Raw genomic sequence first — 16,394 nt, forward strand, 5'->3', positions numbered from 1 at the left:
TCCTCTTAAATCCAGTGGAATTGAGTTGCACACACTCACTCCCACCACACACCCACATTGCCCCCCACCCCCATACTCCCATCCACACTCACTAGTGAAGCAGCTCCCAGGGACCTCAGCAGTGGCCTGCATATTGCCTGGTTCAGTTGTCCAGCCCAGGTGTCACCTGATCAGCCTCCTCTGTGTTTGACACTACTGGCTCCTGTGAGATGTAATACTCTCTACTTCCTGTTTTTGCTTTTGTGTTTTTGTTTTGTTTTGTTCTTTGAGACAGGGTCTCACTCTGTTACTTGGGTGCTCAGTCTGCCTCTCTGCCCTCTTCTTTTTCATACAGCACTTGTATGTTTCTTGAGAAGACCTCAAACGTTGGCTTTTGCAATGCACACCTCAGTCTGATAGCAACTCATGGGATTAAAACTAGACATGACCAGGTGCTCACCTGCCTCTGTCTCCTTCTTTTCCTTACACTTGTACATTGCTTGAGAGGACGGTCAGCCCTCCGCTCCCCAGACATGTATCTCACCCTATCCTCACCAGATCCCAGGGATCTGAGGTCCCGATGCATAGGAGGCTAAGGCCGAGTAGGCTAGGGATTCTCCATGTCTTCTCCCTTGTCAGCATTCTCTGGAAGCCTGAGTCCAGAGGTGGCCCACCTTGCATTCACTACCAGGATTTGGCCTGATTCCCTAAACTTGGCTCTTCTGAGCAGAGTTGAGGAATGGGAGTTGGGTTTTCTTTTGGGTTCCAGTCTGGTCATCTGGGTTTCCTCTGAAGAGTATGTGGTTTACACTCTTCACCCCAGGGACTTCTTAGTCACGTTCACCACACAATGGGTGCTCTTAGTGGATGCAGTGCTCCATCTTCCACAGTGAAAGGCCAGCTGCAGAATATGGGGAGAACAAGGGTGGAATGATTTGATCAGACATCTGGGGGCCTCCTGGCATTTGGAGTGACTGCCTAGAGAAACTTAACTATTCTGGCCTGAGGGAGCTGGCGACCATTAATCTTAGTGGGCTTGACTGCTGTCTGCCCCAGAGGTCCCAGCATGCTGTATGACTCAGAATCCTCAACACTCCCCCTATTCTTCTCTCACTGGGACATTCAGGAGGCAATTCTAAGGCATTTTAATTTGGTAATGATTGACATGCCTCACTATACCCAGGCTTGCTTTTCTAAATGAATTGGTTAGCATTCATCATTCCTGAACAACCACCTTGCACACCTAGGAAGAGCAGACTTCTGCCTGCTGTGCCATCTCCCACTTTTCTGCACCCCATCTGGCATGCAGGCTCTCCTCTCCAGCGTGGATCGCCCTAGCCCAGGAGCCTTGGGGTGTCCAATGGCTATTCTTCAGGTACCTTCTAAGAGCTGAGAATATGAAGCAGGGAGAGGAAAGATATGGCCAGAGGTTTGTCCCTTGAGCATTTCACTCTTCAATGCACCGTGTTATGGATGGCAGCTGCCATCTGTCTTCCGAGTTCTTTGTAAACCTTCTGGAATTCAGAAAGACCACAGACACTTGGTACAAGTTGGACAACCCTGAGGGTGAGGGTTCTGGAGACATGGCACAAAGGCACTCAAAATGCCACAGCGCTGTGTACATACTTTCAAAGAGTGGGGCGAGGACTTCTTGACCCTCATTTCTACCCATATCCGGCCATGTCGACTGCTCCGACTGGTGCTGGGCTCCTGGCCAACCTCTGTGATCATATTGCTGGTAGTGTCACGTTAGTAGTGCTGACGTGAGCAGAAGCAGCTGCATGGTCTCGGGCCTGGCTCTTCATCGTTCTAAGCCCCAAGCATCTATTTGTGATGCAGGGCACTCACTCCTAGGGCTATTGAGAGGAAAGGCTGTTAGTCACTGTACTTCATCCAGAAGCTTCCAGTAATCTCCATAATTACAATGACATCCATATTGCATTTCCAAAATACAGCTGTTTACTTAGGAAAATACAGTTTTTCTCCTGTTAGAACCTTTGACTTTGTTTTGTTTATCAAAGTTCCAGCCCCTCGTTTTGCATTTGTATCTCATTTGAATCTCATTAGTAGGGAAGGCTTGAAAATGTAGATTTCTAAAATTCTATGTGTACTTAGTGAGCAATCCCTTGTATAAGGCCCTGGACCGCACCTCAGGGGTAAATTGGACTTTACACCCCACAGATGACGTGTGATGATTCCTGGCTGTTCAGCACAGACACTCCCCCACTTCAATCTCTACAGGGGCCATGCTGAAGGCCAGCTTACTATTGAGCCACACCCATTGAGGCAGTTGGGCACTGGTGTGGAGGGGGTGAAGTGGGGGTGAGCTCAGAGGCTAGGAATCTAAGCTGGCAGGTGACACTACTGGCAAGGCCTTCTGTCCTGGTGTTCACAGGGTCATTTACTGAAGATGTCCTGATGTTTTCCAGACTGCACAGGGCAGAGCTGTGATGGAGGGCGGTGACTCCAGAACCACACTGAACACATCAGGATTTGGAAACCTGATGCTGTAGGATGATCCAAGTATAGTCACTCGGCCAAGACAAGGCCAGGACACAGCCCTCAGATAGTGCTTGCAGTCTCCGCCCTGAAGCTTCCTGAGATTTACTTGTCTTCAGATCATAGTGCAGGGAGGCTGCCGGCATCGATTTGGTTTTCAAGAAAACGTATAGAGGTCTTCGGTACCCATCTCTGTGTGAAGTGTGGGCAGGGGTCTGGTTCCAAGAGTTTATGCTGGAGTGAGAGACCGTTCCGTGGAGGAGCAGTGCAGCTGGGAGTGGGCATAGGAGAAAGATGCTGGGTTGGAAGACTGCCAGAGCAGAGAGGCAGGCAGCCCAGTTTGTGGGTCAGGAAATCACTCCTGTGAAGCCCACCTTGGAGTTTAGTTTTGAAGGCCTGGCATTCTCCAGGAGGAGGACTCGGGGAGATTCCAAACTGAACAGGAGAGCACGCTCAACTGAAGGTCAAACTGGTCCATCAGTAGCTCAATAACACACCTTTACTGTGTCTGTTCACCATGAATGTCCCCATGGATAGTAGAGGGGGGTGGAAGGGATAAAAGCAGAGGAAACTGGGCAGGTACGGTTGTGCCTGGAAATTGCAAAAGCTGGTGCCTCTGCATGTGTCAAGGCCTTACAAGTCCAGCAGTGCTCCCCGATACTGCCTGCCCAGCTGTAGAGCCTTTGTGGTGAACAGTTTTACAACACAGAATCTGTGAAGCGAAACCGAGGGTGTCCCTTTTGTGGAGGCCGTCGAGGGACCATTTTTATCGGCCAGTCTAATTCTCTTAAGAACTTGATATAGAAAGGCTTTATTCCATTTTAGTTTCCACAGCTCCTGCTGAACTGATAATCTACCCCGTTCTTGTGCCCAGCCCTGACCTTCTCTCTCTCCTGCAGACCTGCCGAGCTAGCCACCAAGTACGCAAACTTTTCTGAGGGAGCTTGCAAACCCGGATACGCTTCAGCCATGATGACTGCCATCTTCCCCAGGTATGTGACCCATGCCCTCGATGCCTGAACAGTATGGGCTGTGGCTCAGACGTATGAAATGCCAGCGAGAACGTGACTTTCTTCTGAGGAGGTCACCTAAGTCCCCTCCTCTGTCTGGTTAACTGGTGCCCAGGGAAGGACTTTGCTTTTGTGGGTTCCACACTGCCCACTCTGCTCTTGCCACACTCTGTGTTGCATCCAGCCTCTAAGCGCTGTGCCTGGCCTTGCAGTGTATTTAGAGGGGACAGGAGGTATAATGTGCTTGGCTGGCCCTTGGAAGTCAGTTGTCTAGAGCCACCAGGCAGAGCATTGACACTTCTGGTCCTGGAATCATTGGTTCATCCAAGCTGGGTCCCCTTGACTAGCCTCAGAGAGAATAAATAAAGCAAGAGTGAAGAATGCTTCCTGAAGTTGTCTGGATTTTAATACCTTCCCTGGATATCCATTTGGCATTCTGGGGTACCTGATCTCCCTGATTTCAGGCTTGCCAAGAAAGTCTGTGCCTGGTATAGGAAGTTCTGTTTACCAAATGCTTCTATCAAGTATAAATGTTAACTTTGATATAAATGTATTTAGTAAATTCATATGGTAGCTGTATTTCTTTATCCTAGCTAGTTCCCAATAACAATACAGAGAGGCCAAGATTTACTTCCAAGCTTTACCTCAATATCTAGGGAGTCAGATAATCTATCTAAGCCCCCTAAGATAATCTGGCTACCTCCCAACCAATATCCCAGTGATACTTGCAATTAAGTCATCCATGTTTTGGCTGAACTCTCAAGAATTCTTTCCTCCCCACTCCTCATGATAGATCTTCCTCTTTCTTCCTCTCTTTCTTCTTCCACTAGCTGATGGAACTATTCTCTCTTCTGCCCAGCCATTGGGTATCAGCTTTTATTGACAAGGCAGAGGATAAACGGTAAAAGTTGTTTATACAAACTTGAGACAGGAGATTCTTGACACAAGCATTACAGTGCCATGTCTGATTGAAACAAGATATGAGGGCAGAGAAATCAGCATTTGGATAACACACGGATAACCATTACACAGTGCACAAAAACATTATGCGTACAATCAGGCCTTGATGAGGAACAGGGGCTGACGAGTTGTGTTGTCTTGTTTCACTGTGGAGTGCTGGGGGCAGCTCTGCTCTCTGAAGGAAGGATTTGCCTCCCATCCTTTCAAGCCAAGCACAAGCTCAAGATATACAATGTGTTTGCAAGAGGGATGCTAGGAAGCAACTGGCACCAAAGCAGATCCGGGACCTTGAGTGGCCGCTCATTCTCTGGTCCATCCTGAGCAGTCCCACCTAGCTCCTTGTGAAAAGCAGAGGCTAGAGTAGCTGCTGCTCAGACAGGGTCTGTCCGTCTGGGCTCTGCCTTCTGAACCGACTCCCACTGCTTGCCTCTTCTAGCTGTTATTAAATCCCTGCAAAGTGTGAAGCACAGTATTCTGTGTTCTTACACAAGCTGCACTGCTCCATCCCCGAGCCCAGACACTTGCGAGTTTTCCTTGACCAAGACATAGGTTTCTTTTCTAGTTGAAAGTAATACAAACTTGTGTGTGTTGGGGGGCGGGTAGGGAATGTGGCTCTTGATCACTTCCCCAGAGACTGCCTCTATCATCACACATTGAAATGTGTTTTATTGTTCTATAGTTTATTCTTTATTCCTAAAAGTTATGTTGGAAATTATCATATTACTACCATACGTGGCTCCATCTTTTTTTTAAAAAGATGTCTTCATTTTTCTGGGGGATGCTGAGAGCCAAACCCAAGTTCTGCCCCTAAACTGCCCATTCATCCAGCATCCCCTAAACTATCCATCCAGCATAGACCAGACTGGCCTTGAACTCACAGAGGTCTTCTGCCTCTGCCTCCCAAGTAGTAAAACCCATAACATATTAAAAATGATTATGTAACATGTAATTATATGGGTATATAATAATTTTGTTAAAAACAAGATTCATTGAAGTTTAATTTATGAACACTAAAATTTGCCTTTCGGTACCATTCTGAACTTTGACAAATGGGACTTTGTGTGACCAGCAGTACACCCCATCTCTCCCAGATTCCCCATGTCACTTTTTGGTGAGCTCCTCTCTCACCCTCAGCCTCTGGCAACTGCTGACCTACTTACTTTCTAACCCTGTGGTGTTCCTGGAATGTCTTATGGATGGCATCATACATCTTTTAGAGGCAGCCTCTCACACTTGGTGTAATGTATTCACAATCCATGCATCTGTTGTGTATCCTAGCTGTTGGCTCCCTTTGGTTACAGAGTAATTCTCCATTATAGAGATGTGATGCTTCTGTTCACTCAGAAATCAAAGACATGTAAGGCAATTCCAATTGGAAGCCATTTTAAAGAAAGCTACCGAGCACTGGGGCGTAGCTTAAGGGGAGAGAGAAAGCCATTGAGACACAGAGTGTTGGGCTTTGAATGAATACATATGCTCACTTTCATAGCAAATCCCTAGAAGTGCATGACTGGGTCCCACGTCTGATGTATGGCCAAGCTGTCTTTGAGTGTGATAATCCCCGTTTTCCTTCCCACCAGCAGCATCTGACAGTCCCATCTGCTGAGCGTCCTTCCCTGGCCCTGTGGGGTGGGGGTGGGGAGACAGGGGTAAAAAATCTCTGGATTCTTTACAGTACGGAAATTTTAATATTGATAGACCTTGACTCATCACCTTTTTTTCTTTTAAGGGTGTTATATCTAAGAAATATGTCTCAAACACAAGGTCAGAAAGGCTTTTTTTCTTGTTTTCTGCTAAAATTATTGTGGGTTTAGCTCTTCCATTTAAGCCTGTGACCTATTTCGAGTTCTTATTTGTATATAGAGGCATGATACAGTGGCATGAGCTTGAGATTTCTTTATTTACATATGGGTGTTTAACAGTTCCAAAATCGTGTTGGCGACCCCCTCAACACACACATGTACACACACAGAGACGGACAGACACATACACCCATATACCAACGCACTGAATTACCTGTCCACACTTACTGAACATCAGCCGGCACGTGCAAGGCTATTTTGCCGATCTTTGTCCTTGTAACAAATTCCCACACAGTTGGAAGGTCGTGGCTTCTGTTACTACAGTTTCATCTCATCCTTTCCAGTATAGCAGCCTCTCTTTTTTGGGAGTGAGTTCTCTCCTCCCCCTTCATGTGGGTTCTGGGAAGAAATCCCTGTACTCACACTTGGAGGCAAGCACTTAGACCCACTAAGCCATCTCTCTAGCCATGATGCCTCTTATTCTTTTTTCTGGTCTTGCTATATTAAGTGGATTCCTCAGAATGATGATAGTATGATTATGGCAGTGTTAGCAGTGGCTCTTCCTTTATCCCTCCTAGTAGATGGGGCTGAAACTGTCAGTCCTCTGATCACGCGATTGGTCCACCTGAAGTCAGCCCACATCCTGAGGCTCCTCAGGTGTCCATCGACAGTCTCTTCATTAGGATAAAAATGTTCCTGTCATTCCCAAGATTCCAGGGAGTGTGGAGTTGTGTCCTATGTTCCTGTCACTTTGAAAATTTCAGAAGTCTTACAAGCTCTGGGCAAGGAATGAGCACCCAAGACCAAACATTAGAGCAGAATATCCCCAGTATCAGATCAGAAGACCCACAAAACCTGTAGCAGAAGACCCCCAAATACCGTAGCAGAAACCCCTCAGAGGTATGAACATCCCCAATATCAGATCAGAAGACCACCTCAAAGGTATAAAAGGAGAACTTTCAGGGAAGCGGAGGTTGCTCAGGAATGGGAGAGAGATGTGAGAGAGTTATCTGGGGATGAAATGACCAAAATACTTTATGTGTACACATATGCATATGAAATGTCAAAGAACTGAAACAAATTTTAAAATAAAGGTAAAATGTTCTTCTAGTGTTGTTGAACTTCTTAGAAGCCAGGACAGAGACCTAAAACATATAATAAAGTCACAGATACTTCTTTTTTTTTCTAACTTCCTTTAATGACTGTTCTTCGACTTCTGAGCTCTTTGAAAGTATTTTCTTCAATTCTTGGTTATCTAGGGTTATGTAATCACTGTATACTTTTCATAATTTTTACTTTTAAATGATTGAGATCTGAGTTATGGGACAAAATCTGGTCCATCTTAGTGAATGTTCTTGAGAAAAGACAAATTGCTATTACTGGGTACTCCACAGTGACGGTCAGATAAAGACAGTTGAGGGTCTTTGTCAGACTGCCATGTGTTTCCGGTTCTCTAGCCACTTAATTCTGACAGGAGTGCTGAAATCTTCAATCAGCAGGTTTTGCTTCGTTCAGTTTGAAGCTCTGTTATTTGGTTCTTTTTTGTTGTTGTTGTTGTTGTTTTGTTTTGTTTTTTTGAGACAGGGTTTCTCTGTGTAGTCCTGGCTGTCCTGGAACTCACTCTGTAGACCAGGCTGGCCTCGAACTCAGAAGTCCGCCTGCCTCTGCCTCCCAAGTGCTGGGATTAAAGGCGTGAGCCACCACCGCCTGGCTGTTATTGGTTCTTATACACTTATTGTTATCACATTTCTAGATCCTGTTGTTATTTTGAATTTTTTTTCACTAGTGATAATTCTTGTGACTTTTTTTCTATGATGTCTATCATTCTAACTACTCCACTTGATTAAAATTGGCTTTATCGACTCATTTGCCCATACACACACACACACACACACACACACACACACACACATGAGAGAAGGAACATACTTTTGTTTGCTCTTGAGCAGTTGTGTGTATGGCAAGACAACAGTCCATCCTTGCTTTTAATCTGCTGGTGTCTTTGTGTCTTCATATTTAAGATGGGTTTCTTGTAGATAGCCCATAGTTGAGCCTTGTTTTTTAACACAGTATGATGATGTGTGACTTATTGGAATGCCATTTATATGTGTCACCAATATGGTTTTGTCTGAGTCTACTGTATTATGGTTTATATTTATATATAAGTTTTCAATATGTCTGAGTCTACTCCATCACCATTAGTTTCCTGTTCATTTCCTTCCTTTTGTGCCTCATTTTGGATTAATTACATACCATGATTTTATTTTACCATTACTGTTGGCTTAATAGCTATATTTCTTTGTTTTGTAATAGATATTTTACATTTTATACGGTATGTTTTAATTTATAATTATTTTCTAATATTCATATGGAATTAACAACTTTATGTAACAGTTTTTCCATTCTTTGTTCTATTTTCTCATTCACTTTACATCTATTTATTTACCTATTATAAACTACAGTATTGGGTCTCTTATTTCTCCTTAACACACACATATACACATTTTAAAATAAAATATTTTAAATATAAAAAACTCTTACTAAAGTTCATCAACAGAAAAGAGCTACTTGGTTTTAAAACAGACAAAGAACTTACATAGGTGCCTCTCAAAGAAAGGTACACAAGTGGCCAAGAAGCATATAAAAAGATGCTTAATGTCACTGATTAAAGAAATGCAAAGCAGAAGCACACCAAGAAACCACCGATCCCATAGCTGCTGTCCAACAAAACAAGCTAGCAGAGCTTGTAAGGTGTAGAGAAGTTAGAACAGTGCAGCTACTGTGGGAAACAGTGGGTCATTCCTAAAATCATCAGAGCAGGGTTAGCTTGTGATCCAGCAATTCTTTGTCTGTCTGTACAGCCAGAGTAGCTGAAGTCAGGGACTTGGGTGTCTGCACACCCAAGGTCATAGAGTCATTGTTCATAACTGCCTAAAGCTAGAAGCTACCCAAGTTCCTATCAGTAGATGAAGGGAAAACAAAGCAAGTTCAGGCAGAGAAGTATTTTTTCTTCAGGAAAAAGAAGCAACTCTGACTCATTGCAGTGGGAACCCCTGAAGATGTTACACCCAATGCAGTAAGCCAGTCACAAAGGGACAGATGTTGTGATTCCAGTAACACACAATAAATACATATTTCCATCTTCTGGCTGAAGAACCTCTTTTAACTTTGTGCATATGTGTGTGTGCATTATGTGAGTGCAAGTACATGTGTGCTTATGTGTGTATAAATGCCTGTGTGCACATGAATGTCACATGAAGTTCTTCAGTTTGACTGAGACAAGTCTGTTATGCTTTTGGCTTGGGAGGTTTTCCTGGCAGGGTGATAGCTCTTCCCCTAGCCACGCCTCCTTGCAGGATTTAAAACAACTCCATTTGTTTTTCCCACCACTAACTACTTGTGACTTTATTGAGTTACTTAACAAGCACTTGCTTAGGGCTTGCCATTTTCTTTATCTAAAGCTTGCATAATCTCTGCCAGCAAGTTTCCTCTTTCTTTTTATTCTGTAAGAAAAGCATTTGCTTCTGCCTTTTAAGCTTTTACTCTTTATCCATGGTGTCTAATATGATACTTATTTTGCCTGGTGATCTGTGGATTCATAGTTTTGGTTTTTTGTTTGTTTTTTTTTCTTTCTAAAACCATATTTAAGCCACAGTATTTATAATTGCCATAAGATATGAACAGTTCGAGCACACATTTTGTATATTTTTTAAATTTCGTGTTTTTTATTTTTGTGAGTTCCTTTGGGTCTTTTTATATCTTCTGTCTGGTCTTTTTTATGTCCATGGATTGTTTGGGGGGGGGGGGGGTTTCTCTCTTTTTTCTGCTTAATGAACATGTTTGTAGTAACTGTGTGAAGACCTGAATGAGAATGGCTCCTCTAGGCTCATAGATTTGAATATTTGGGTTTCAAAAGTCCATGCTATTTCCAATTAGCTTGTTCTCTCCCTCCCCTCCCCTCTCTCAGGTACTTCTCCAGCCCCATGCCTGCCCACCTGCCAAACTCCCCGTCCTAATGATCATAAACTCTAACTCCATGAAACTGCAAGCCCCATATAAACTGTTTCTTCTGTAATTTGCCTTGGTCATGGTATCTTAACCGCAACAATAGAAGAGTAAGTGAGGCTAGATTCTTGTCTGCTAGTTCTGGGATGGTTTCTATTGATGCATATTTTTCTGGTTCTCTACTTGATAATTTTTATTGGACGTAATAGGTTTTCACTTTTCTGTGTAGATTTTGTTGGAGTCCTTTAAATGGCACTGGATTCTGGTGCATTTAGCCAAGTTACTTAGAAACAGTAGTAGCCCTTTAGGCTTGCTGTAGTAGTGTTAGCAAGTCTTGAGCAGTCTTTTCTCAAGAGCCATTTATCCTTCCGATGCCGTGCCCTCCTGGGAACACTGCCAAAGCTTTCTATGTTAGCAAGTAATTCCTCGCTCACTGATGCTCACTCTGCTTGATGGGAATAGAAACAGCTCTTTGTCTTGTCTGAACGCTAGAATTTTTTTTTTTTTTAACTTCTTCCTGCTGGTTCTTAGCCTCTGTGTCTCCTTTCACGTGTGCACAGATCAATACTTGGCCAGAGATTTGGGAGGTGCCCTTTGCAGATCGTCAGAGCTTTCTGTGTTGTTCTCTCATCTGAAGCAATCTGTCCTGTCAATTGTTCTATGGCCTACCTAAATGTTGGTGTGTTTGCTCGACTCAGACCTCCAAGCTTTATTTAGATTCCCATCCTTACTGCAGACTGGACACTGACACCATGTGGTGGGTGGGCCCTTTGGTGCTCACTGTGTTTGTTTCTGAAGACCATTGTTTCATGTTTTTCTAGGTGTTAAGTTTGGAAGATAAAACTTGTCCCCATATTTCATGATAGCTAAAAGCAAATGTCCCCTCTGCTTGTGTCTCTGTTTTGAAACAGTGTCTTGTGTAGCACAGCAGGCATAGAACTTATGTAGCTGAGGCTGGCCTCGAACTCTTAACCCACCCATGTGCTGGGATGCCAGGCATGAACACCAGGCCCGAGTCCTCTCATCATTTTGTACATAGCATTCTGTCCTGTAGGTGTTCCATATTTTACTTAAGCACTTCCCTTTTGGTGGACAGTTACCAAACTCCACTTTCAAACACATTACTTTATGAATAACCTTTTTCGTGTGTCATTTTTCATACACGCAAGTCTATGTAGAATAAAGTGCTGTTTCCAGACCAAACACTATAAGCATTTTTAATTTTGGAAGTTATTAGCAAGTTGTCTTCTGTAGTGGCTTTTAACATTTGCCTACACGGGTGTTTCTGCGGATACTTTCTGCCTTCGTTTCTTCTCTTGTTTCTGAGATAAGGTGTCCCCCCAAAAACAACTGAAGGACAGAGGGTTTATTCTTATTTACAGTTGGGGCGGATCCTGCCTCAGACTTGCACTGCTCTGACTCGACATTGAGACCCAAAGCTGCTGCCACCTCTGGTGCTGGCATCAGGTAGCACAGAAATGGTCAGAGCCGGCAGTGGTGTCCCACGCCTTTAATCACAGCACTCGGGAGGCAGAAGCAGAACTCTATGAGTTCAAAGCCAACCTGGTCTACAGAGTGAATTCCAGGATAGCAAGAAAGGCTACACAGAAGCTCTGTGTAGAGAAGAAAAAAAAGGAAGGAAAGGAAAAAGGAAAGAAAAGAAAGAGGACTGAACTAACATCTTGGTGTCTACTCTCCCACTTTGGGACTGCTGTATGGCCAAAGGAAACTTGGAAACCCAGATGCTACTAGACTGTGGGATCATAGCTGGGCCGAGGGAACTTCTTGGCTTGTAATAGCGTATTTTGTAGCCTACAGCTTCATAAGGCAGTTTTGATACTGGCAAGTGCACTCCTAATGTGGCCTCAACTGCAACTGTGTTCTCGAAAGATCCATTCCCCATGTCCCATAACCGAGGAACACAGATGTCATCCCACACACAGCCACAGTTCCCAGCATAAAGAGGTCCAGCCCAGAAATACAAGCTCAAACCTAGTTCTGGTCTCTTCTGTAGTATCGAATTAACCCAGCGTCAATCCAGGAACCAGGATGACAAGAGGGGTCCATCAGCTCTCTGGCGTCATACACACATTACATATACATATCAACCTGGATTAGGATAAAATAATCAAACAGAAGAAAAAGAACCAAAGAGAAAAACACAAGAACCACAGATAGATGCAGAGGCACACACAGAAATCCTATAAAAACCACAAAACCAGAAATTAAAATATATACACAAAAGACCTGTAAGGTCACACACACACACAAAACTTTAAAAATGCTATTGAATTCATTTTATGTTGGCCATCAACTGCATCTGGCTTAGACCTGTGCAGGCCCTGTGCATGTTGCCACAGTCTCTGCCACATATATGCATTGGCCCTACTATGTATAGAAGATCTTGTTCCTTTAGGGTCTTCCATCCCCTCTGGTTTCTACAATCATCTGCTTCCTCTACCACAGGGTTCCCTGAGCCGTGAGGGGAGGGATTTGTTGGAGATGTCCTCCCATTTAGGGCTAAGTGATGCAGGATACCAGGGTACTCTTCACATTGTTCAACTGTGGGTCTCTGTGTTTGTTCCCATCTGTTGCTGGAGGAAACATCTACGCAGCATCTCTTTATAGAGCCATCAACTTGTCAACTTCATCTTAAGGGATCTATAGATATTACAGGGATTTCGCAGTGCCCATGGTGCAGAAGACCCTGCATCTTCAATCAGTCTCCCAAAACTGAAAGATAAACAGCATCAGAAAAGAGGTGTGTGTGTGTGTGTGTGTGTGTGCATGTGCACACATGTGCGAGCACATACACACATGTATGAGTAAATATTCATTTCTGTTCTCCGAAGACCGAGAGTCCGGGGTGTGAGAACTGTTGCACAGTGCTTGCTTGCACTCTTAGTGAAGAACTGCAGAAGGACAGTGATTGCAGCATCTTGCAGTACACACTGCACTGGAAAGACACGAGTGTTAGATTGTGCCCTCGGTCCTCGTGTCTTTCTCATGTAACAGCTGTGTGAATGTGAAAAAGCCTGAGCATTGCTGCCCACATAAGTCAGGAAAATGAGATCCAATGATGTCTCCTGGGATGTAAATGTTAGATCATGCCAGTAAGTTGGACACTTAGCAAATGAGTTCCATTTGCCAGTGACTTTCATTATAATTAGATGAGTTTGTGGGTTCTGTTAGTGTTGTTTTGTTTATTTTACTATCTGGGAAATAAATGCACATCTCAGAGTAGGTCACAATAAATACTCTAAATGTTGTTTTAAGGGAAAAACATGATTTATTTAAATGTATCACTTAGAACCATAGTTGATGTGCGACATTCCTGGCAATCCTTTATTCATACTTGTGAGCAGCTCTTTTGCATATTGGTAGAAGATATGATTAAGTTCATTGAGTATCATACCTTTAGAAGATGTACTATGTGTGTGTGTCTATGTGTGTCTGTGTCTGTGCATTCACCCACGGAGGTGTCGGCTCCCTGCAGCTGCAGCTGCAGGCAGTTGTGAGCTTCCTGATGTATGTTCTGGGAATCAAACTCAGGTCCTCTGCAAGACTAGCATGTGTGCTTTTTTTTGTTGTTTGTTTGTTTTGGGGGATTTTTTGGGGGGGGGGGTTGTTGTTGTTGTTTTCGAGACAGGGTTTCTCTGTATAGCCCTGGTTGTCCTGGAACTCACTCTGTAGACCAGGCTGGCCTCGAACTCAGAAATCCGCCTGCCTCTGCCTTCCAAGTGCTGGGATTAAAGGCGTACACCACCACTGCCCCACGCATGTGTGCTTTCTTAATCACTTTCATAATCATTTCTCCAGCCTGAGTGCCATGTCTTTTATATGGTGACCAGTTTGACCACTCAGTATTGAGTGTCCTCCCCAGGCAAAGCTCACAGCCAGCAGTCTCTGTGCTAAGAGTCTTTCCTATTTCTCTGGTCAAATCCTTTTGATGACTTCATCACACAGAGTTGATCATTAGTCCAGTTTCAGTGAGAAGAAATGGAAGCCCAGAGAAGTCAAAGGGTTTGTCTGAAGTCACGAAGATAAGGAAGGATGAAAGCTGTCTAGGTGTATTGTTACGTTTTGTTTTTCAAGACAGGCCTCATTCTGTAACCCATGCCATTCTGAACTTCACTGTGTGGCCCAGGAGGCAGGCCTTAAACTCCTGACAATCCTCCTGCCTTAGCCTCTCAAGTGCTAGAATTTACAGAGATGGATCATCACTTCTCATTGAAACTGGGTTTTGAATTTAAGTATTCTGTCTGCAGAGCCTGCATGCCTAACCACTGCCTCCTGCCACAGCTGTGGACAGATGGCAAGTGGGCAGGGTCCAGATGTCAGCCAGATGACTGCTGAGGCTGTGCTGGAGTTAGACCCGGGCATGCAGCTCTGCAGGAGGAAATCATGGGCTTTTGTTTTAGATACACTTTGCTTTAGGAAGGCTCAGTGTTGTGATTCTTGGACTTATGAGCCCTGGTCCAGGCTGCTACATTCTCTAGAGTACAAGGGTGGCCATCCAGACCCTGCAGAGTTCTCTGGGGCAGGAAGTCTGGAGCCAACATAGTCCCTGTTGCCTGTTTTAGGACCCTTGCGTGAGAAGGTGTAGGAGGCCTGTTGCACTGCCTGGGGGCTTTGAAAGCTTGTGGGCTCCTAGCCAGGGCAGCTGAGTAGCTGGTATCCCCACATTCCAAAGCACTTTTCTCTCTGCCCCTCCAGAGAAAGATCCTGGGACTTGTTTTTATCTCTACAACTCCAGGAGGTGTGGTAAGACTGGGAGGCGTGAGCTCTGTCTGTCCCATACTATAAATCACAAAATATGGAGCCTTCTTCCCCACTTAAGATCTCTGTGCTTCAGAGGAAGATGCCCAGCCCCTACCCTGCTAGGAGTTCGATAAGGACTTCAGGCTTCCGGTGTCCGCTAACTCTGGACCTGTGTTGTCCATCCTTTCTCACACCTCTTTCCTTTTAATGCTGTTGTCCATCAGCAGGCAGCTAGCCTGCTCTTTTCATGGTGGTTCTCCGTATGTATGCTTAGGAACTGAATTGTCTCCTCTCTCCCTCCTCGGACCGCTGACTCTCTGAGAAGTCCTAGGCTCCACTACTGGGCACAATACTGTTGCATTCCACGTGGCTCCCCTCCCTTCTCACCCACCATTTCAGCCGATGACAACTCTCCAACCTGAAGACCCAACTTCCTGAGGGACAGCTCCACTTGGATGACTCAAGATCATTCCAATCCCAATGTCCCCCAGATTCCAACTATTCTGAATCAGACCACATCACAGATTTTAGTAATTGTCACCTGAGCAAAACCTCTGGACTCTCTGTTAGTATTCTGTCTAAACTCCACCTCCACAGTTACCTGGCAACAGCCAGGTAGGCCTGGCCCACTATAAAAGGGGCTGCTTGCCCCCTCCTCTCTCTCTCTTAATCTCTTACTCTCTTACCCTCTCTCTCTTAATCTCTTACTCTTACCCTCTTGCCTCTCTGTTCCTTTCCCCCCTCTTCCTCTCTCTATGTGGTCATGGCCGGCTTCTACTTCTGTACTCCTGCTTCTCTCTCTCTCTCTCTCTCTCTCTCTCTCTCTCTCTCTCTCTCTCTGCCTCTACTACCCTCCTGGCTCCCCTCCCCATGCCCTCAATAAACTGTATTCTATACTATACCGGTGTGTGACTGGTCCCTCATGGGAAGAGATGCCTCTTCATGGGCCTGCTGAGACAACCCCTTCCCCATACCTCTCCACACACCCACAGAACATACTCTCTTTATCTTTTTATTAAACACTTCACTCTCCTTCCTTCTCCACCTGGTTATCTAAGCAGCTGCTGAGTTCCAGACCTTCCCAAATCTAGATTTTCTTCTCTGAAGTCAGCCCCCACCCCACCCCCATCAGGTCCCCTGACCTCTCACACTGCTGGGGAACATGGGTCTTCTGTTCTTGTTCTTCTGTGTTCTAGTATCTCCTGTCCCTCACTGGCTGTGTGCTGTCATTGTTTGCCCCTTGGTTCCTTTCACAAGATGCCATACACTTTTGTAGATCTGGGAGACCTACCCCCTACAACAGTCAGCCATGCACAAAGTCAGGGTTGTTAGAGAACCCACTGCAAGCCAGCCACAATGCTGGACACTGTTCTTGACC

General features: G+C 44.8%; 1 protein-coding gene across 4 annotated transcripts in view; it reads left to right on the top strand.

Moving 5' to 3' along the window:
* St3gal3 (ST3 beta-galactoside alpha-2,3-sialyltransferase 3) overlaps positions 1–16,394 on the top strand; it is a 201,324-nt gene that overhangs the window by 119,070 nt on the left and 65,860 nt on the right. For all 4 annotated transcript variants that reach the window (XM_034503101.2, XM_034503097.2, XM_034503095.2 and 1 more), the window contains one exon: positions 3,378–3,470. In XM_034503101.2, the coding sequence (XP_034358992.1) occupies positions 3,378–3,470 (93 nt within the window). The remainder of the gene's footprint in view (positions 1–3,377; positions 3,471–16,394) is intronic.

The sequence above is a fragment of the Arvicanthis niloticus genome, chromosome 5 (assembly GCF_011762505.2).
Source record: "Arvicanthis niloticus isolate mArvNil1 chromosome 5, mArvNil1.pat.X, whole genome shotgun sequence".
Taxonomy (NCBI): Eukaryota; Metazoa; Chordata; class Mammalia; order Rodentia; family Muridae; genus Arvicanthis; species Arvicanthis niloticus.